The sequence below is a fragment of the Porites lutea genome, chromosome 14 (assembly GCF_958299795.1).
Source record: "Porites lutea chromosome 14, jaPorLute2.1, whole genome shotgun sequence".
NCBI classification, from domain to species: Eukaryota; Metazoa; Cnidaria; class Anthozoa; order Scleractinia; family Poritidae; genus Porites; species Porites lutea.
In genome coordinates, this window is record NC_133214.1 from 17616197 (window position 1) to 17633621 (window position 17425).

Consider the following 17425-nt stretch of genomic DNA (forward strand, 5'->3'; position numbering starts at 1 on the left):
TCAGTTATATAACAGTAACATGAAACTTGAATACACTGCACCCTAAAACACTAAACGGCCCATAAGTAAGTAAAGAGTTTAGAAAATAACTTGGTACATTTTCGAATCCAAATCAAACTTTTCTCGCCCTTTTCTTGTGAGAATTTCCGCTCAACGGAAAGACGAGAGTCAAGCAATTTGACTTCGCCAACAGTCCTTGTTTAAATCAAAAGAAAAAGAAAAGTTGTAATTCTACAGGAAACGTACACTTAGTAAGCGTAAAAAGATTTGCTTAAAGTATTTCATGAGAAGAAATAAGTTACTTTGGAAAACATACGAGGCTTCTACCTGTATGAAAAAAACACCACTGAGTACAAAAAGCCAAAAAATCTCCAGATATTAAGGTTAACACCAATTCCTTTCATAAATGACAAAAATATACGCTAAGAGTCGGAAAAGAGATGACTTGGGATATTTAGCGATTCCATCGAGACTTTTTTTCACTGTGCCACCAGCTATCGAAAAATATCTTCTCAAATGGATTATAGTCACCAAGTATTTAACGACACTTATGACTAACCTCCTATCAATACCGATTCTTTGCCGAACAATAGCCGATAGCCGAATAGATACACTTTGGAAACCGACGATCAGGGTTCATCCCAATGCGATTTATTCCGACAACACCTCCCATCTCCTCTCAAAACCAGGCACCCTATCGACGACCAGTCATCGACATGAGGCATGCACCGACCGCTGAACGTACAAGCACGGAATTCTTTTCGACTCTTAAGTGACAATTTATTCTTGAAAAAGCCAGCAATGGAAATTTTCTCGCTTTCTTGTTTTTGATATTATTTACAGTGCATATGGAATATAGTGCGACTCACGGAGTACACAGTACCAGCAACGCATCCAGTCATAAAGTATAGTTTCTAGTTCTTCTTTTTGGCTTGTAGTCTGTGTTCCTCTTCATGTCTAGCTGTGATATCGTCGAGTCGCTTCGTCCAGTTGTCGTAAAACTCCTGAACTTCTTGCATCAGCGAGTCCATCATGTCCAGATTCCTTTTGGCCATTTCGTACCCAGGCCCTCCGAGAAGTTCGAGTTCATCTGCAATAAGAACAAACCCAAGCTATAGTGTTCTGATGGCATAAATGGAGAAAAAAAGGCTTTTTTAGTTAGGAGGCGGGGAGGTAGGAGTAGTACACAGAATTCGCCACTTTCTAAACGAGAAGGAAAAGCGTTTTGAACGCCCGGAACAACAGGCTAGAAGGAAACTAAGTCTAATTATTTTTCGGTAATACTTCTGGGATCGTAGCTATTGGCCACTCCAGTAACAGTCCCAGAAGTCTTCGCGAAAGTTCTCTCGACCCAGTTTCCTCTTCGTTTCTAAGGTGACGAATGTTAACGTCAAACGAGCAAATTTTACCACTAAGCCTCGCTTTGAAAATCTTGCCATTGGTCAAACTCGTTTTCAGATCTGCGCGCACCTTCGTCACCGCCGTCGCGTTTTCATTAGGGACTTTAAGATGTCACGACGGCGACGATAACGAGACCGTCAAAAAAGCAATAAGTTGAATAGGCAAAACAACAACAATGCACGTGTATCACGCTTTTTTGTACATTTCTTCGCCGTCACTGCACGACTACGACGGGAAAATGCCTGTAATTTCACGTTTTATAGAGGACGTAAACAAGTTACGGCTAAATCTTATTTCTATTTCTGAACTTGAATATGGTTCTTAGGAATTCGGCTCAAAAACAGTTCGCTTACTTTTGACAAAGTATATGAGTTGCAGTAATCGCGATGGAGATTGAAAGAATGCAAATTCACTTTTTAAGCGACGTTTTCGAGGCCGTCGCCATTGTGGTATCTCAAACTCCCTATTTCTTAATCCGTCTAATGTCACTTTTAGGAGTCCAAAAAAACTATTCTGAAGTAAAGCAAAGAAAGTTGTAAGTAAGGGGAAAAAAGAAGGTAAACTTTCCAAAGCTAAGAAGACACGGGATTGATGTTTTCATTGGTCACGTGGGTGTTGTAATCAGTTGGTCTTGAGGTTGACGATGACGTGACTGATTTTCGTGACAGATGGCGCGAAAGATCACGTTGCCATTTTCCTAACTACTTAGATGGTTTATGACGCGTTACTTACGTCACTGATGACGTTAGCATGATGTCATACTATATAAGACCGAATGTTGTCACACTCCAAATGTTATTCCATTTAAGACTTAAAATTACATTTAGGGTTAAATCTTATTACATTAAGGACTTTTTTTTTAATTTAGGTCAGTTATTACATTTACGTCTTCTACAAATGTTACAAATACGAACTCCCAAGATAGTTGTTTTGAAAAGAATACTCATGCACTCGGAGTGAAAATGCAAAGAATTTTGTTCACAAACAAGGCTTGGTGGTGAAATTTGCTCGGCTGACGTAAACACACATAAGGGCTATTATAACTTTAAAGCTGACTCGTACCTAGACGTCTCTCTCTCTCTCTCCATGCGTGCAAAAGGGCGAAAAGGAGAGAACGGGCCTTGCGCTTCGTCACCAGTCACTCGCGTGTCACACGCGTTTCGCGCTAGACTCTATGCAAAAAACGAAGCGCCTGAGGAGGAGGTAGACTTGTAAGGTTACGAAAGAAATGACATGGTGATATTGGGGAGCTTAAGCAGCGACGTTTTTGAGCGACGTACGTCAACCGGAAGTGAGCAGTTTTCTCTTTTAGTAAGCCTTGACGCTACCGTATTTGTATTGCCAAGTGTCTTGATTCTTATAGAGACGATCTGCCCTAAAATTTGTTCAAAATCACGGCTCAAGAGTGCAAAAAGTCCATTTCCGGTTGACGTACGTCGCTCAAAAACGTCGCTGCTTAAGCCCCCTATTGTGGCGCGGGTACTTAAAAAAGGTGAGTTCACATTAGTGCACATCGAGTACCGTAGTCGGGCATCGTGCCCGGGTATCAAGTAGAAACACGACCTTAGCCTTTCGTCTTACCCATCTCTGCCTTTTTCCTCCAGTGCCTCATGTATCCGTAGTCCCAGATAATGCCACAAGCCGACAAAAACAGCAGCAAGCCAATGCAGGTATAAATGGAGTTCCGGAAAAGAGGAGAGTTGGCGTCAAATAAGCCGGATGAGCGCTCAACGGCTGCACTCTCTGCTGGCTCCTACGAAACAATAAGAAAACCGAAATAATACATTTATTGAAGTCGATGACATCAGTAATTTGCCCATTATCGTTCCAAGACCCCGTCGTTTCTTTTGATCACGTGATCTCGATGGCTACAAATTAAGCCGAGTGGCTCTGGGGACGAACATGTAGTTTGTCTATTCTCGTTCCAGACACTTTCGTTTCTTTTGGTCACGTGCTATCTTTCTTTATAAATTGAGCTGAGTGGCTCTGGGGACGAGAATGTAGTTTGTCTAGTGAAATCGTTCGTTAAAAGTGGTGCTGTTGATAGATGAATAAAGTGTCATCAGTTGTTTGTCTTACTGTGATCTTTATGTGAGTGTAGTCGGTTGAAAGGTTTGTGTTGGTGACTAATGTGTAAAGCCAGTAATATCAGTAATATGTCTGGTGTGATCTTCCATGCGGGTTTGGTCCTTTAAAAGACTGTAGTTAGTGATAAATGTGTAACCCAATCAGTAATTTGCCTTGTGTGATCGTCCATGTGAGTGTACTCTCTAAAAAAGACTGGTGTTGGTGAATGATATATGAACTCAATAGTATCAGGGCATAGTTGGTCTAATGTTCTACGCCAGTGTAACCCCTTAAAGGGCTTTCTTTCTGACAGACGTGTGAACGCACTTGTTAATCATCTTTTAGTGTGAAACATCCATGCGAGTGTTGACATTAGCATTTTGTGAAGTCCTTTATCTAATCCTTAAAAGAAGTAAAACGACCATAAAGCGACCCAGCGAGTTTGACTCATTAACCAAAACATAGCGAGTTTAAAAGATGTCCGGAAAAAAACTCACCTCCATTGGCTTGGTTTTCGCTTTTACTTCTTCGAAGATTTCAGCTTGGTTTGAGAGAACGTAGTCCTCGAAGCAGTTCTGAAAGGTCTTTTCTGACAATCGTCCCTCTCCAAATACAACTCCATAGTATGAGTTATGATCGATGATTTTATTTACTCGTAGCTCTTCGCTAGAGAATTCTTTCATTTCTCCAGCGACGTAAGTGTCCACTAGAACACCTTTGAATTGTCTGTCTTTCAGAGGGGCCACAATAGACACCAAGTCATTGTATGCTGCGTGAAAAAAATTAGTTCAATGAAAGATATGTTATTCATCGTAGTTTGACTTTTATTGCTACGGCCCTGTTTACATGGAGAAAACTTGTCCCGCGGGTAGACGGGTCACTCACCTACCCGAGCCACAGTGGACGAGCCAACCTTATCAAACGTGGCGAACCGTTTACATGAGAAACAAACAGTTGGATCTGCTAGAAGGGTGATCCTCCTAGCCGGGTCAATTGTTATTGATGATACATAAGCTCGCCCAGTCGGGTCAACTCGGTCAATGCGAGACAATCAGAGCATGCGCAAGCACTGATGTCAGCACTTGGCTCGGACAAAGGGGTCATTTTTTTCTCATATAAACGCTCGCTAAAGTTGGCTCGGGTGGGAGGGTGAACCTCTTTCCGTGACAACTTTTCTCCTATATACGGGGCCTTAATCAGGCGATGGTGTCGATTGGCTAGGCAGGATTAATAGCGGCACCATCAAAGCTGTTGCCGGACGAAAATTCTCATCAAGGAAACTGAATCTTGTATGAAAAAAGTACATGATATGACATCCTGCATATTTTTTTCAAAATTTTTGTTGTCCACTGAAGTCCTTTTGACTGCCCAACACTAGCTTCTTGTGGTCCTTGGATATCTGTAGCTATTAGTGATTGGTGAATTTGGATCCTCGCTCTCATGCGGCAACATGCAGGTAGTTCATTTCTTCAGTGGTCAACTGTGTTAAGGATCGGCACGTGTGCCATTCAACGCAAACAGGGGGACGTGTTGCTAGGACATGCATTAGGGACATGTATCCCGCCTTTGCTGATTTTACCCAGGTGACTTACGTTATGGAAGAGCCTCGTCTAGAGGACAGTTCGCGCTATCCGAGTGAAGAGAGGAGGCTTGGAACCGAGGGCGATTCGTTTCCCGAGGTGACGTCACAGCCGAAATCGCCGGGGACGATGGGTATGAGGCTGGTTAAGGAATACTAAAATATTAAGCCTAATAAAACCGTGTTCACCGTCGAATTGAACAGTGCGAATGAGTGGTCACCTAGATTGACAGAAATCAAGAAATCTGTGGTGGTGATTGTCATTACTCAGTTCGCAGGGGCACTTCAAACATAACCAAACGTGTTTTGACACTTGCCTTGCATTTTCGCGTTCTTGTTGAGTCCTAATCTGTACTCGGTGGAATTTGCAACTGCTGCAATCTAAAGAAAACAGATAAAAGTTGTTGGTTAAGACTATGACCGTCTGTCTGACTGAACCATTATTTCAGGGTTTTCTTTGCTTCCAATGTGTTTTTAGGGTTTTAAAGTAATACCTCCAAGCGTCGGAAGGCCCTCGCATAGTCTGCTTTCTAGAGCCTAGACAAGATCTGCTATTCGCAGACAATACCTTTGGACCTGAAACTGCGCCTCTTTAGAACAACATGTCTTTCCGTTCTACTGAATCACTGCGAAACGTACTTAGATGATCACCAAAGACATGGGTGTGAAACGAAAAGCTTTTGCCACCTCATGTTAAAGGATCATTTTGAACATCAAAAGTTTAGGCAGAGTCATAAGTGACTGAATCTACGATCTCACTGGCACTAGCCCTTTGCTATCGACAGTCATCTCACGTCAGCTCAAGTTCCTTGGCTACAGGATGAACCCGCTAACATTTACGCGGTGTATGAGCCCTTCCACGGGAGAAGACACCTAGGGAGAACGCTTTTCCTGTCGTGTCCAGGAATGGATCGACCCCAATAAGCATTTTTTAGAGGATGACATCGTGCGCATTACCTAAGACCGAGCAAGTTGGAGACGAGTTACGATCGACTGCTCTTCCGTCGACCGATAATGATGATGACGAATGTAACACGAAAAAATCACGCTATAGCTCCTTTAAACTCACCTTAGTGCCGTAAAGCTTCACATCAGTACTCAGCGTTATGGCTGTGAGAGACGTGGTAACGACACCCGTAAATATGGACGTGATAACGAGGCCAACTAGTACCCAGATTATTGCAAAAATACGCGCCACGAATCCTCGAGGGGAACGATCACCGTAGCTGCAAGGAGCAAAGGAATAGATGAGTTTCTATCTATATACATTCAATCGAGCGTTTTCACTCAATTTTAGTTTCACTCTACGACACTCCATCATCCAATCCAGTGCCGGTAGGCTAACGTTCTATCTACGGAAGACTCACTTCATCTTTCTAATCAAATCAAATCAAATATTTATTATGTGAAAATACATAAAAGGAAACGTCAGAGGTTATCCCTATCGAGGACGCTCCCTACGTTTGAGAAACGTAACTTAATTATGTAGGATTTCCGGTAGTGGACTAGCATGGATTTGCTTTATGTTACAAAAACCTAACATAATTCGGTAAGTGCCGTGGTTGGTTAGGGTTTTAAGGGTTAGGTCGTTATCGTGTAGACCTCTTTGCGCCGGCACACACTTCAGACATACAAAAACCCTTTTTATTCTTCGTTCAGTGACTGTTTGTACTTACCCAACGGTTGTCATGGTAACAAATGCCCACCAAAAACCTTCTCCACTCCCCTTAATGAACGACCTGGGAAATTCGTCAGGATTGTACCACGTGTCCTAAAACATAACGCGTTATGGTGATTTTACAGCACTTTACCCGTACTAGAGCCACCGTTTGTTGCTTTATCTTTATTGGGTGTCTCCGTAACGAAGCGATCTATTGAAACTTGATAATTACGAAGTTACTTAAAAGGATTAAAGAGTTTTTGTAATGAGAAGCTATCCGTTCCTGATATTAACTGCGTGTCCAGTTTAAAAACGTGGGACCCGTTTTGCAACACTGCTACAGAACAAGTTGAAAAACGATGTTGCGCGTTTTACCACCCATGTTCAAACCGGTTAACCGTTTAAACCCTAAGATCAAAATTTGAATTCTCATTTGTTGCCCCTATTCATTTCCTACAGAAGTAGTGGGGAGAAGTTGATAAAATATCAAGCAAATTCATCGTGTGTGATCATGTTCGTAATTCTCATAACCACTCTGTTTTACAAAGCATTGATATTATAAGGAGAAATTTGATGATGATCACTCTTAGGGATTAAAGGGTTAACAACCTGATTTGTTGCAATACACGTTTGATATGTGTGGTAAGACGCGCAACATCGTTATTCAACTCGTTTTGCATCATTGTTGCGTGACAAGTTGCGTGCTTTTTGCTGCCCGTTTTCCCGTAGCTTTAGTTTGACACGCTGCAAATCCCACCTCTCTTACTAGTTACTCAGCCAGCGGGGATTTTAGGGAAAGGACCTTCGAAGGCCTCTGTTAGCCGAGAGCTACAGGAAACTAGTATCAGGGGGATACTGTGCAGTCCCCAGGGATAGCTTATTCCAGTCTCCAAGATAATAATGTAGAGTCGCGCAGTAGAAAGTGATGCAAAAAACGGGCGAGGGATGGGGAGAGACAGAGCAGTCCCATCCCCAGATCGCTCGCGTCTTATTTGCGCTTGGATTGTTTTATTCTCGCCACGTCCCTACTATCTGAGAGCCTGGCACAGGCTACCCAAAAAATACTCGTTCACTACTTACCAGTCCCCACATGATGATACCGGACAGTAACGCCATCAGTAACGTAAGTACCAACACAGGCCACCCAGAAAGAACAGAGTTGAACACAGCGTTCGCTGAGGTGCCGGGTGGTTCATCAACAACAATGAATGCGACGCCGGGAGATCCTATCAGAGGCATGAACTTGTAGGAAGTCTGATATCTGCGATCGGCTTTTTTCCCACTGATTGGAAACGTGATGGTGTCAGGTTGATCCAGGTTTTGACTGGCTTTGATGTCTACCTGTTTTAAACGTAACAGGAGAAAATGTCTAAGAGTACGAACAAGAAAGGAATGCCGGCCTTTTACAGTTTGGTAAGAGTGTGAAAAAACGACACAATAACAAGCTAGCAAAAAAGGATTGCAGATTCCTTCCAATTAGAAGTTAAACCTAGAGGGTCTTTACATGGAGGAAGGGAAGGAAGATCCTAGCGCCAGGAGGATCCCAGAACGCGGATCATCCTAGCGCTTTTGTCTTTTTTTCACATACATACATGCAATACATGCAATACAAGCAAAGGTTGTAACTGTCCCTAGCACTAGGAACGTCTTGGTACTACGATGACTAGGATATTCCTAGCTGAGAGGTAGGAAGATCCTAGCACCATGCAAACTGCTTTCGCTGGGAAGATCGGGGGAGGGGTAGGCGGGCAGTTTCCCAGAAACGTATAACGATCCAGAAGATCCTAGTACTAAGCACAAACCAAACATCAATGGCGGCGAATCGTGCGTAAACGTAAACTATGAGCTAGGTTCTACTTTATACATTTAAGCGCGAACTTTCATTCGTTGCCTCTATTTTATTTATGCATGCAAAATTTACTTGCATACGCTCGTAAAACTACGCAACAGTGTAAATCCACCTTAGAAGAGACCTAAGAACTGTAAAGTCCCCTGTATCTGTTAAGTGTTTTTTAAAAATATCTTTACCAGTGTTTCTTGACGCTTGGAATAAGAGATCTCAGACTCCCCGTCACCGCCTGTGCAATTTCCACAGCATTGTTTAACAATTTTCCCGAGTAAAAACGGGAACAGTCCCGAGGGATCTCTCCCGGGATGGTGCTCTACATAGGGTGGGATATTGTACCAGTTGGCTTGAATTATTTTTGGACACTTGCACTTTTCTGAAAGCCAAACAAAGTTACAAAATTAGCTTTTAGCATGACATTTTAGCACACACACACCTAACTTATTTAAGCGTCAGCGCCGTTGAGCACGTAAGAATTAATTACTTATTTGATGTCTCTTATTACTGATGAGACCAGTCGCCGCATGTAAGGGAATTCGAATTTCGGAATCCCGGAAAATTTTGCTTATGGAATCCGGAATCCTGGGCTTTGTAATCCGGAAAACAGCTCAAGGAATCCGGGATCCCACAAACGATTGGAATCCAGAATCCAAGTTCCACTGACAAAGACTGGAATCCGGTAAATTAAGCACTGAAGTACACGTACCAACTCCGCGGTCAGCGGTATGGCCAGTACCTTACGCATGCGCACAACCATATCACCCCGGCAGTGGTAGCTATGAACAGCTGTTTCGCCCCTATTGGGGCTCGTCAGCATGGCATAGCCGTTGGGTAAATGAGCGGGGAAACCCGCGTATCAAAGACCCTTTACTGTACTGGAATCCGGCACCTTGAATCAGGAATCGAAGGGGTGGAAACCCGAGTTCATTTCTACTTGATCATTTGAGCTACGAAAAGGTCTGTCCGTTTGAGTAATGGGTAAAGGCAGTTATTACTGAGTTTGGCACAGAATTTACCTAAAAATCATCGTGGCAAGGCCCCTTTAGACTAGAATTGCCAGCCGCGACTTGTGCGCAATCCCATGATGCAAATAGGCGCAGCGGTGTGATGGGAATTGCCAACGGGTTCGAATCCCGGAGTCGTCGTCACATGTGGGTTGAGATTCCTGTTAGTTATCTCCCTTGCTCCGGGAGGTTTTTCTCAGGGTTTTCCGGATTTCCATTCTCATTAGAAGCAACACTACAGAATTCCAGTTCAGTTTGCAGCGGAAGAAGGTACAACCGTAGCTTAAAAGCCCTTTTCTAGATTTCTCGAAGCAAACAAAGACATTAACATTTGTTTTTCCATCCCGCCCTTGATGTTGGCCACAAGCACTTGCCGCGACTGCTTTGACTTTAAGTCGTCTTTCCTCAACTCTTACAGTTTATCAACACTGGAAAAAACTAAGGCCAAACGTCGAACTTTCATGAGACGAACCAAATTGTAATTATATTTGGGTCGACCTAAATTAATTTAAACTCGCCTTTTGGGTCAGACGTCGAACTAATGAACCGTCGAACCAGTCATACTTCATCATTTGAAGCAGACAGGGTTAGAAGTCGAAATTTTTATGGACTTAATCCGCCCAGTTTGGTTCGTCCCATGAAAAGTTCGACGTTTGGCACTGGCCTAAGAAGAGCCACTGCGTTCAACGTCCTTTTCCGCCTACCTTTAACGCGCAAATACATCACTGCAGAGTCAAATCCTTGCGAGTTGTTTGCGTAACACATATAGTATCCTGTATCACTTCTCGTGAGTGTTTTTATCTTTAGCATTCCATTGCGAGAGTTGAACATACGGTTCTCTGCGAGTGTTCCGTTGGTATTTAAAGAGTTTGCCCCCAAGTAGGTCCAATGCACCTCTGCCTCAGGATACGCCTCGACTTCACACCAGAGGCGCAATTCGTCTTTTTCTGTTGCTTCCTTTTTGGTTGAGCAGTTTATATTGGTGCTGTTTTCACAGAAAGACTTTATAAATGGTTTTCCTGTAACGGATAATGACAAGACAAAAAGCAGTATGATTTGTTTTATGAATTCAGTGATGAACATCAAAGGGAAGAGAACTTGCAAAAGTGAATGAATGAATGAATGAATGAATGAATGAATGAATGAATGAATGAATGAATGAATGAATGAATGAATGAATGAATGAATGAATGAATGAATGAATGAATGAATGAATGAATGACTAGTTGATTGACTTACTGGCTGACTGATTGGCTATTGAGAGACAGACAGACTAACTGACTTATATATAGCGAAGGAGGAAGGAATGGATGGATGGATGGATGGATAGATACGGCATGGATGACTTCTGACGACTTCCGACGACTTCCGACGCGCAAGAGATGGAATATTCCCATGTATTCGAAAGATTTCCTCCTCTTGAGTGCACTGAAGTCACAAAAGTAGTCTCAACCTTTTTAAAACGCCTATGGTTAATCTAGCCCGTAATGTTAAGACGGCCGAGCGCGCGTTACTACGAAGATCTGGGTAGTGCTTCTGACTGGCCATGCCTTGCTTCAGCCAATCTGAAACATGACACAGATCTGGTAAGTGACACGTCAACAGTATGGAAATCATGCAGTCGTTCCTCTGACGTCATTTCGTGGGAAAACCAGTGGTGAAGTAGCGAAAAGTACGCTTTTTTCTCAGGCTTGCGTAAAAAGGGCTATAGAGAGAAGGAGTGCTCACTATTTTCCCGGATTATCTTGTACGTTGCGTTAAATCCTCTTCCCGTGATTGAATCGTCAGATTTGAACTCTACACGCATGTTGTTGCAACCTGAAATGACACTAAACCTCGTCAAATGTCTACAGTAGCCATCGCTAAAGTCTCCATCGCCAATATTATCTTCGGTCTTCAGATTCTTCGACCAAACTGTTGTCCCGTTACACTTGTCTGACAACTTGACTACATCATACGGTGCACAAGTCTTACTCGTCTCGAGATCAAAGTCGTGGAAGGTGACGCTTATCTTGGCGTTGAACGGTCCGTATATCACCCAGCTATGAAAGGAAGGAAAAGGCAGAGAGAATGACAACGAAAAGCATAGGATATCGTAAAAATGATTGTAGTAATAGGCCAAGCTCGATGTATCAAAATTCTGACATTGGGGGTTGAGGCTTAACGGACAAAATTGCGAAATATAGAAATATGACAGAAAACCTCGCAGTCATGTTCGAATTTTAATACATCGAACGTGGGCTATTGGAAGATTTGAAAGAGAATGGCATTTAGTTATCAGCCACAAATTTGCTACTAAAAGGTACAAAACAGAAATAGAAAAAGAATGTATTCATTTGAAACCATGGACGACTTTTGAGTGTGTTTAAATGCTAAGTATTTGTGGCATTAGCCAAAGCATTAACCATTGAATGTACACTTTCAGACGACCATGGACGTAACCTGTGCCAGGCTCTTAGCGATAGTAGGGACGTCGCGAAAATACACCGAGCGCGATCCGGGGAAAGGGGTGATGGCAGGAAAAAATAGGAGAGAACCGCCCTCTCTCTCCCCAGCCCCCACACGTAAGGCTTTGTCACAGTCACGAGTAGTCCCTCCCCCACGAACAGGATGGTTAGGAACGCGTTTCGAAGCCCTAAGAACGTCTGCATGGGAGACCAAGGCGTCTGTAGTATGTAGTATCTCTGTCAGAGAGGTGTCCATTTTATGGTGGTTTCTGCGAGGAGAAGTTCACAGTTTGCGTGTGAGATTGGGTCGTTTTAGTGTCGATTTGCCCTATCATGGGACTGTTTTGGTAAACCAATTTTGACACAGTTTCCTTCGTAACTTCGCAATAGATCCAGCTAGTCTCACGCGCAAGCAAAAACTAACAATATTGAGGCTTCCCAAAATGTCTTTCGCGATCTCTTATTTGAAGCTCGGGATCCGGGATTTCCCTTACTTGAAACTCGGGATTCGGGATTTCGATTATTTGAAGCTCGGGATTCGGGATTACCCTTATTTGAAACTCGGGATCCTGGATTTCCCTCACTTGAAGCTCGGGGCTCGGGATTTCCCTTATTTAAGGCTCGGATTCAGGATTTTATTGCAAAATGAGGGCGAGATTTGGGATTGAAAGCATACACAGGGAGGTTGAGGTCTATCGTATCACAGGGTTGTTGGCTTCAAGTAGCAAGGGGCCGATTTAAATTGTTCATTTTCCTCGCTGGCTATGCAATTACGATAGATTTTCGACGCAAATTGACTCAAAATTTTGCCCATTATCGCAGACAAGTGTCTTAGGAGCCTTTAGAGGAGCGTCCGCATGCGCAGTGGATTCCAATACCTAAGAAAAAATGGAAACCTATCGATGCCAGAAAATTTGGTTATGACGTCAGCGTACGCCCGCTGTACACTCTCTGGGGGTAGGGGTGAAAAAAACTCAGTAGGGTAAGGAAGGTAGTCCCAGACATTCGTTTCACCTGAGACTGGGTGGGTTCTGTCGAATTGCACCATGGTACTTTTTTTGAGGATACTGTCCCATTTTTATTGGCTATTACGACGTTGCCAGGGAAACTGCGTCAAAATTCAACTTCAAAACAGTCCCATTGTGCAATTCGGTACAACATTGACGCAGTCTCACGCGAAGCCTCTAAATGGCCAATATTCATGACAGCTTAGCATACCTGCACGACGTGTCATTAGGATAGCCTTGATATCCTCCCGGACTTGTAAAATTGCCTTCGTCTCCCGACAGTGTAACATATTGTGTACAGTCTATAAATATAACACGATAACCAACTCAGTTCATAAGAAACCAAGACGCACGGACTGAAAAAAGGTCTTCTCGTGTATACACCAAGCTTAAAATCAACTATTACTCTTCTTACATTGGTCGTGAGCATGAAATGTGCACTGGCAAAAACTTATTAACGACCAGGACCTTTACTGGAGCCTCCCAAGAGCCAGTGAAACAATTCATGCGAGAAGATTAAGCGGATAAGCTGGCCATTGAGCTCGTCACAATGAACAGACTACTTCAAAAGTGTTGCCTTGGGAACAAGGTTTGAGCCAGAAGGGTGTCCAGCCGTCCTATGGACGCCCATTTTTGGAAGAAATACAAGAAAAATTCATTTAATCTCTTATCACGTTAAGCGAAAACATGCCTTCCGGACGGACAGTTTTCAATGTCTGGCTAAAAGTCGTTTGGGCACCTCAACATGGCCACCCAAATCGAGGTAGACCAAGAACTACATACATCGACACCATCAAGGCTGACTTCGGACTCGACAATACAAAAGAAATAAGAGTTGTCATGCTCGATAAGGTTGTGTGGAAAGATTTTGTCAGGATGGCTCAGGATGATTCCCGGCCTGAAAAAGCGCATAAGCATATATCGACATTCCAGTCCTAGAGGTATGCAGGACGTTTGTTGCATAAACCTGGTTTAGTGTCCTTAACTCGCAGAAGTCCTACATTCTCACTTACTTCTCACTTAGGGCAAAATGTTGGCTTAGGGGAGGGGTAGGTGGGCAGTTTCCCGAAACCCAAATTGATTCGAATAGGTTATTATCTACTTTTTAACATGCAAATACATCATACTCAGATTTTAAATTTTTTTGGATTTGAAACCGTTTAAAAATTTATATCTACAAGTTTTAAAAAAGAATTACCTAGATAATCCCTTATTTTACTTCAGACGGGCAAACAAGGTGATGTTCAAGCCTCTAAAATCCATTAAAGTTGATAACAACGCTTCAAAACAGTTCAATTATAGCTTTTCAAAACCTAGTCGCACTCAGTATCGGTAATTTTAAAAAATAAAGGAAACTAACCGTCGAAAAAACTATGAATTTCTAATAAAGCTTTGCCAACGCACTTATTATGAGATTTTCTTTTGTTCCAAGGAGCTAGCAACAGCAAGAGAGTTAAACCCTGTAACTTCCTGTTATCCTTCCATTCTTGAAAACAGCTATTGAAATCTGCACGAGCTTTAAAACAGGTCACTGGTTAGGGTGCGTTATTAAAGATATCTTTTGGACAAAAAGTTAAACGATTCTTGTTTTACTTGTATTCCACTCTTACGACTTGGGAAAATTTCTTGTTGAAATTAACCACAGTTCTAAGCTGCTGTTACTATATGGTTATTTTAGCAAAATAATAGCAGTGGGCTTTTAGAGACGCCGAGTTTGTTATTTTGAGTTCGAGGATCGGAGGAGACCCGTATGACCTATTGAGGACTTTCGTGCTATGTAGTTTCAGCTGTACTTTGCTGCACTAAAGTTTCTATCCAAAAGAATCATTTTAAACTAAAGAGTTTGACCGTTCAAGAGAAGCTGATGATGAACAAAATGAGTCCCTGTGGTTTGTTTTTTTCTGATAATGATGTTTCTGACTGACATTATACTGAAAGTGCGGCCATCTAAAGAACAGTGGATTACGGATTGTCCTAACCTGCGATAACGCGTTTTTTTTTTTTCGAAGGACCGCCTGATCGAAGGTTAGGATTCTCCAAACCGTCGGAAGAAAAGGAAATTCGTTCGGGTTATTGAGAGGTTAAAAAAATGAGAGTAAACTTGCAGAGCTTGATTGAGGAAGAGAGTTATCGCGAGGTTCGAAAATCAAACTTCATACAGGGCACCACTACTGACATCACATTTTGTTAAACCGTTCAACTGAAAGTTGCTGAATTGACTTTTATAGCAGGTTCCGACTTTCTGTGGGGTAAAGCGAATACCAGAAAACGCTTTTCAGTTGACGTAGTAGGCAACCCGCACTGACATCTGTCAATCCCCACGTCGCAATTACGCGGGGCAAGGAAGGGAAAGTTCTAGTTTCGATCTAGTTAACACAAGACAAACTTCTTTCAATCATTTCTTTGGCACGGAAAAAGAGGAAAATACGGCCGATATCCGTTTATGTTGTGACACTGAGTTCCAAGATAACATCTAGGAATCATTAGACCGCTTTTTAAGGGATTATTTCTTCGCGTGTCGAGTTAAAATGAGGAGATATTCACGACAAAAGAGAAACCACTTCTGGCGTATATTGGACTCTCTCACCTGTTCTTAATATCGACCAATCAGAGGCTCTTCACCAATTAAAATTGTTACTAGTAACGGCATTTTCAATGACTTGTTGTTCCTAACAGGAACGATATTTCATAAACGTTTCCCCTGTTTTAATAATCATCTCGGACACTTTTCACAAGCTTTCTCGGTCCTCTGTTTCAGAAGGTCACCTCCAAAGTAGCTATTGTAATCTAACCTTTGTTTGTTTCAAGTTAATTTAAAGTCAGTATAAAATCCTGTTTCACTCCATTACAAACCCAAATTAATATTACATGTTGCTTAAAATGTGAAATTTATGCTATCCACATTTCGGAGGTAACTCTCCGTATCATTGAGAGAAAATATATTTTTCTGGGGTATTTGCTGTCTTGTTCCTGTAATTATATCGATCAGTGAGTTTATGTGCATCTGAGGGCAAAAACTGGTATTAATTAACACACTTTCCATAGAATATTCCAGTGAAAATAATGAATTCTTTGCTCTCCAAAGGAATTCTTTTTTTAAAAAAAAAAGGACATGAACGAAAAGGCTATAACTCTCGGAGAAGGAGGTGATATAGCCTGTATATTCTCATTAATATAACGTAGGTCTATAACATAACGTTAACGCAGAAAATCATGGCTTTCCGATTATGTACCGTACATGAATGCGCTATTCTGCTCGCATTTGTAACCATAGTACGTAAACCAGTTAACTGAAGGCATCGGTAAGAAACTTAATTTTAGGATAAACGGTGTATTCGAGCAATTATTTCCAAAAGTAGAAACAAAATGGAAAACGAAATTAGATGGAAATGCTGGCAGGTGTAATCTCTTTTCACTCCCGTGTAATAACAAACTCAAATACGTAGGGAAAAAGGATTTTAAAACGTTACTTTTTGATGTCTGGATGTATTCCGCCTCTGTCCTTAACCAAATCACCAGCAACAGTTTCGAGAACTGCAAAAAGAACAGAGAAAGTTTAGTTAGTTAGCTAGCTTAGCAGCGGTTATTCGCCAACTCGCTGATAGCTTTATTAATGAAGGCGCTCAAAACATGCAACGTACCAAGACAATTTTAAGAATGCCGAAGCTGCTTCTACATCGCATGATCGGTTCTTGATGAAAAATGTTTAGATTTTGAAAAGTGGAATTCTCTTGCTTATGCAATATATCCAGGTTAGAGAAACCCCTTATGTTTTTCAACACTATTCGTATTTCGCTCTTGAGCGATGAAAATGCAAATTTGCGAGGCATGAATAATTGAAGATTTCTCGACTGGATATCCTTCTCACCAGCCAATCACAACGCGGTAAAATCAAGCAGCAAGTAAAACGTTGTCGACTTTGTTCGAATTTGAATAGATGGTCGTCAAGGAAAAAAAAATTGTGGTTTCGCGCGTGTGAGGGAAGTCAGGAAACCATTTCCGAAACGAAGGTTGTTTAACTCGCCGATTATACCAGGCGAAGCTCTATTATATTTCAAAGGAAGGACATAAAAAATTAGTAAATAAAAATGATAGCACAACTGAAGTTCACGTATATATAATAAACATGCAAGTATATAAACACATAAGCAATACATGTAAGAGCGTTTCGAACCACAATTGACCAGACTGTGGGGCCCTAAACTGACGAGATCATGACTGTATTTAACGAGTTCGATAACCTTAAAATCCCTGAAGGCCCAATTGCCGTTATGAAAAATAAAATTGGGTTATAAGCTCTTGGAATCATGTAACGCTCCCACTATATTTTCCTTTATTTTGTTATTATAAGTTCTTATTGTTAAACGGAACCCTGAAAGTACAACTGCAACAAGAATTAGAACCCTCACAAAAC

The 17425-nt window shown here is 42.0% G+C and overlaps 1 protein-coding gene across 1 annotated transcript; it reads right to left on the bottom strand.

Moving 5' to 3' along the window:
* Nucleotides 1-415: 415 nt before the first annotated feature.
* On the bottom strand, nt 416-16804 carry LOC140925278 (uncharacterized). Its single transcript, XM_073375271.1, has 13 exons — nt 16653-16804; nt 16482-16545; nt 13223-13313; nt 11286-11599; nt 10262-10576; nt 8736-8929; nt 7788-8048; nt 6724-6818; nt 6117-6273; nt 5365-5428; nt 3966-4237; nt 2983-3154; nt 416-1090 (listed from the first exon to the last, which is right to left on the bottom strand). The coding sequence occupies exons 1-13, from the start codon at nt 16692-16694 to the stop codon at nt 915-917; spliced, it is 2217 nt and encodes a 738-aa protein (XP_073231372.1). The 5' UTR covers nt 16695-16804; the 3' UTR covers nt 416-914.
* Between the last annotated feature and the right edge of the window lie 621 nt (nt 16805-17425).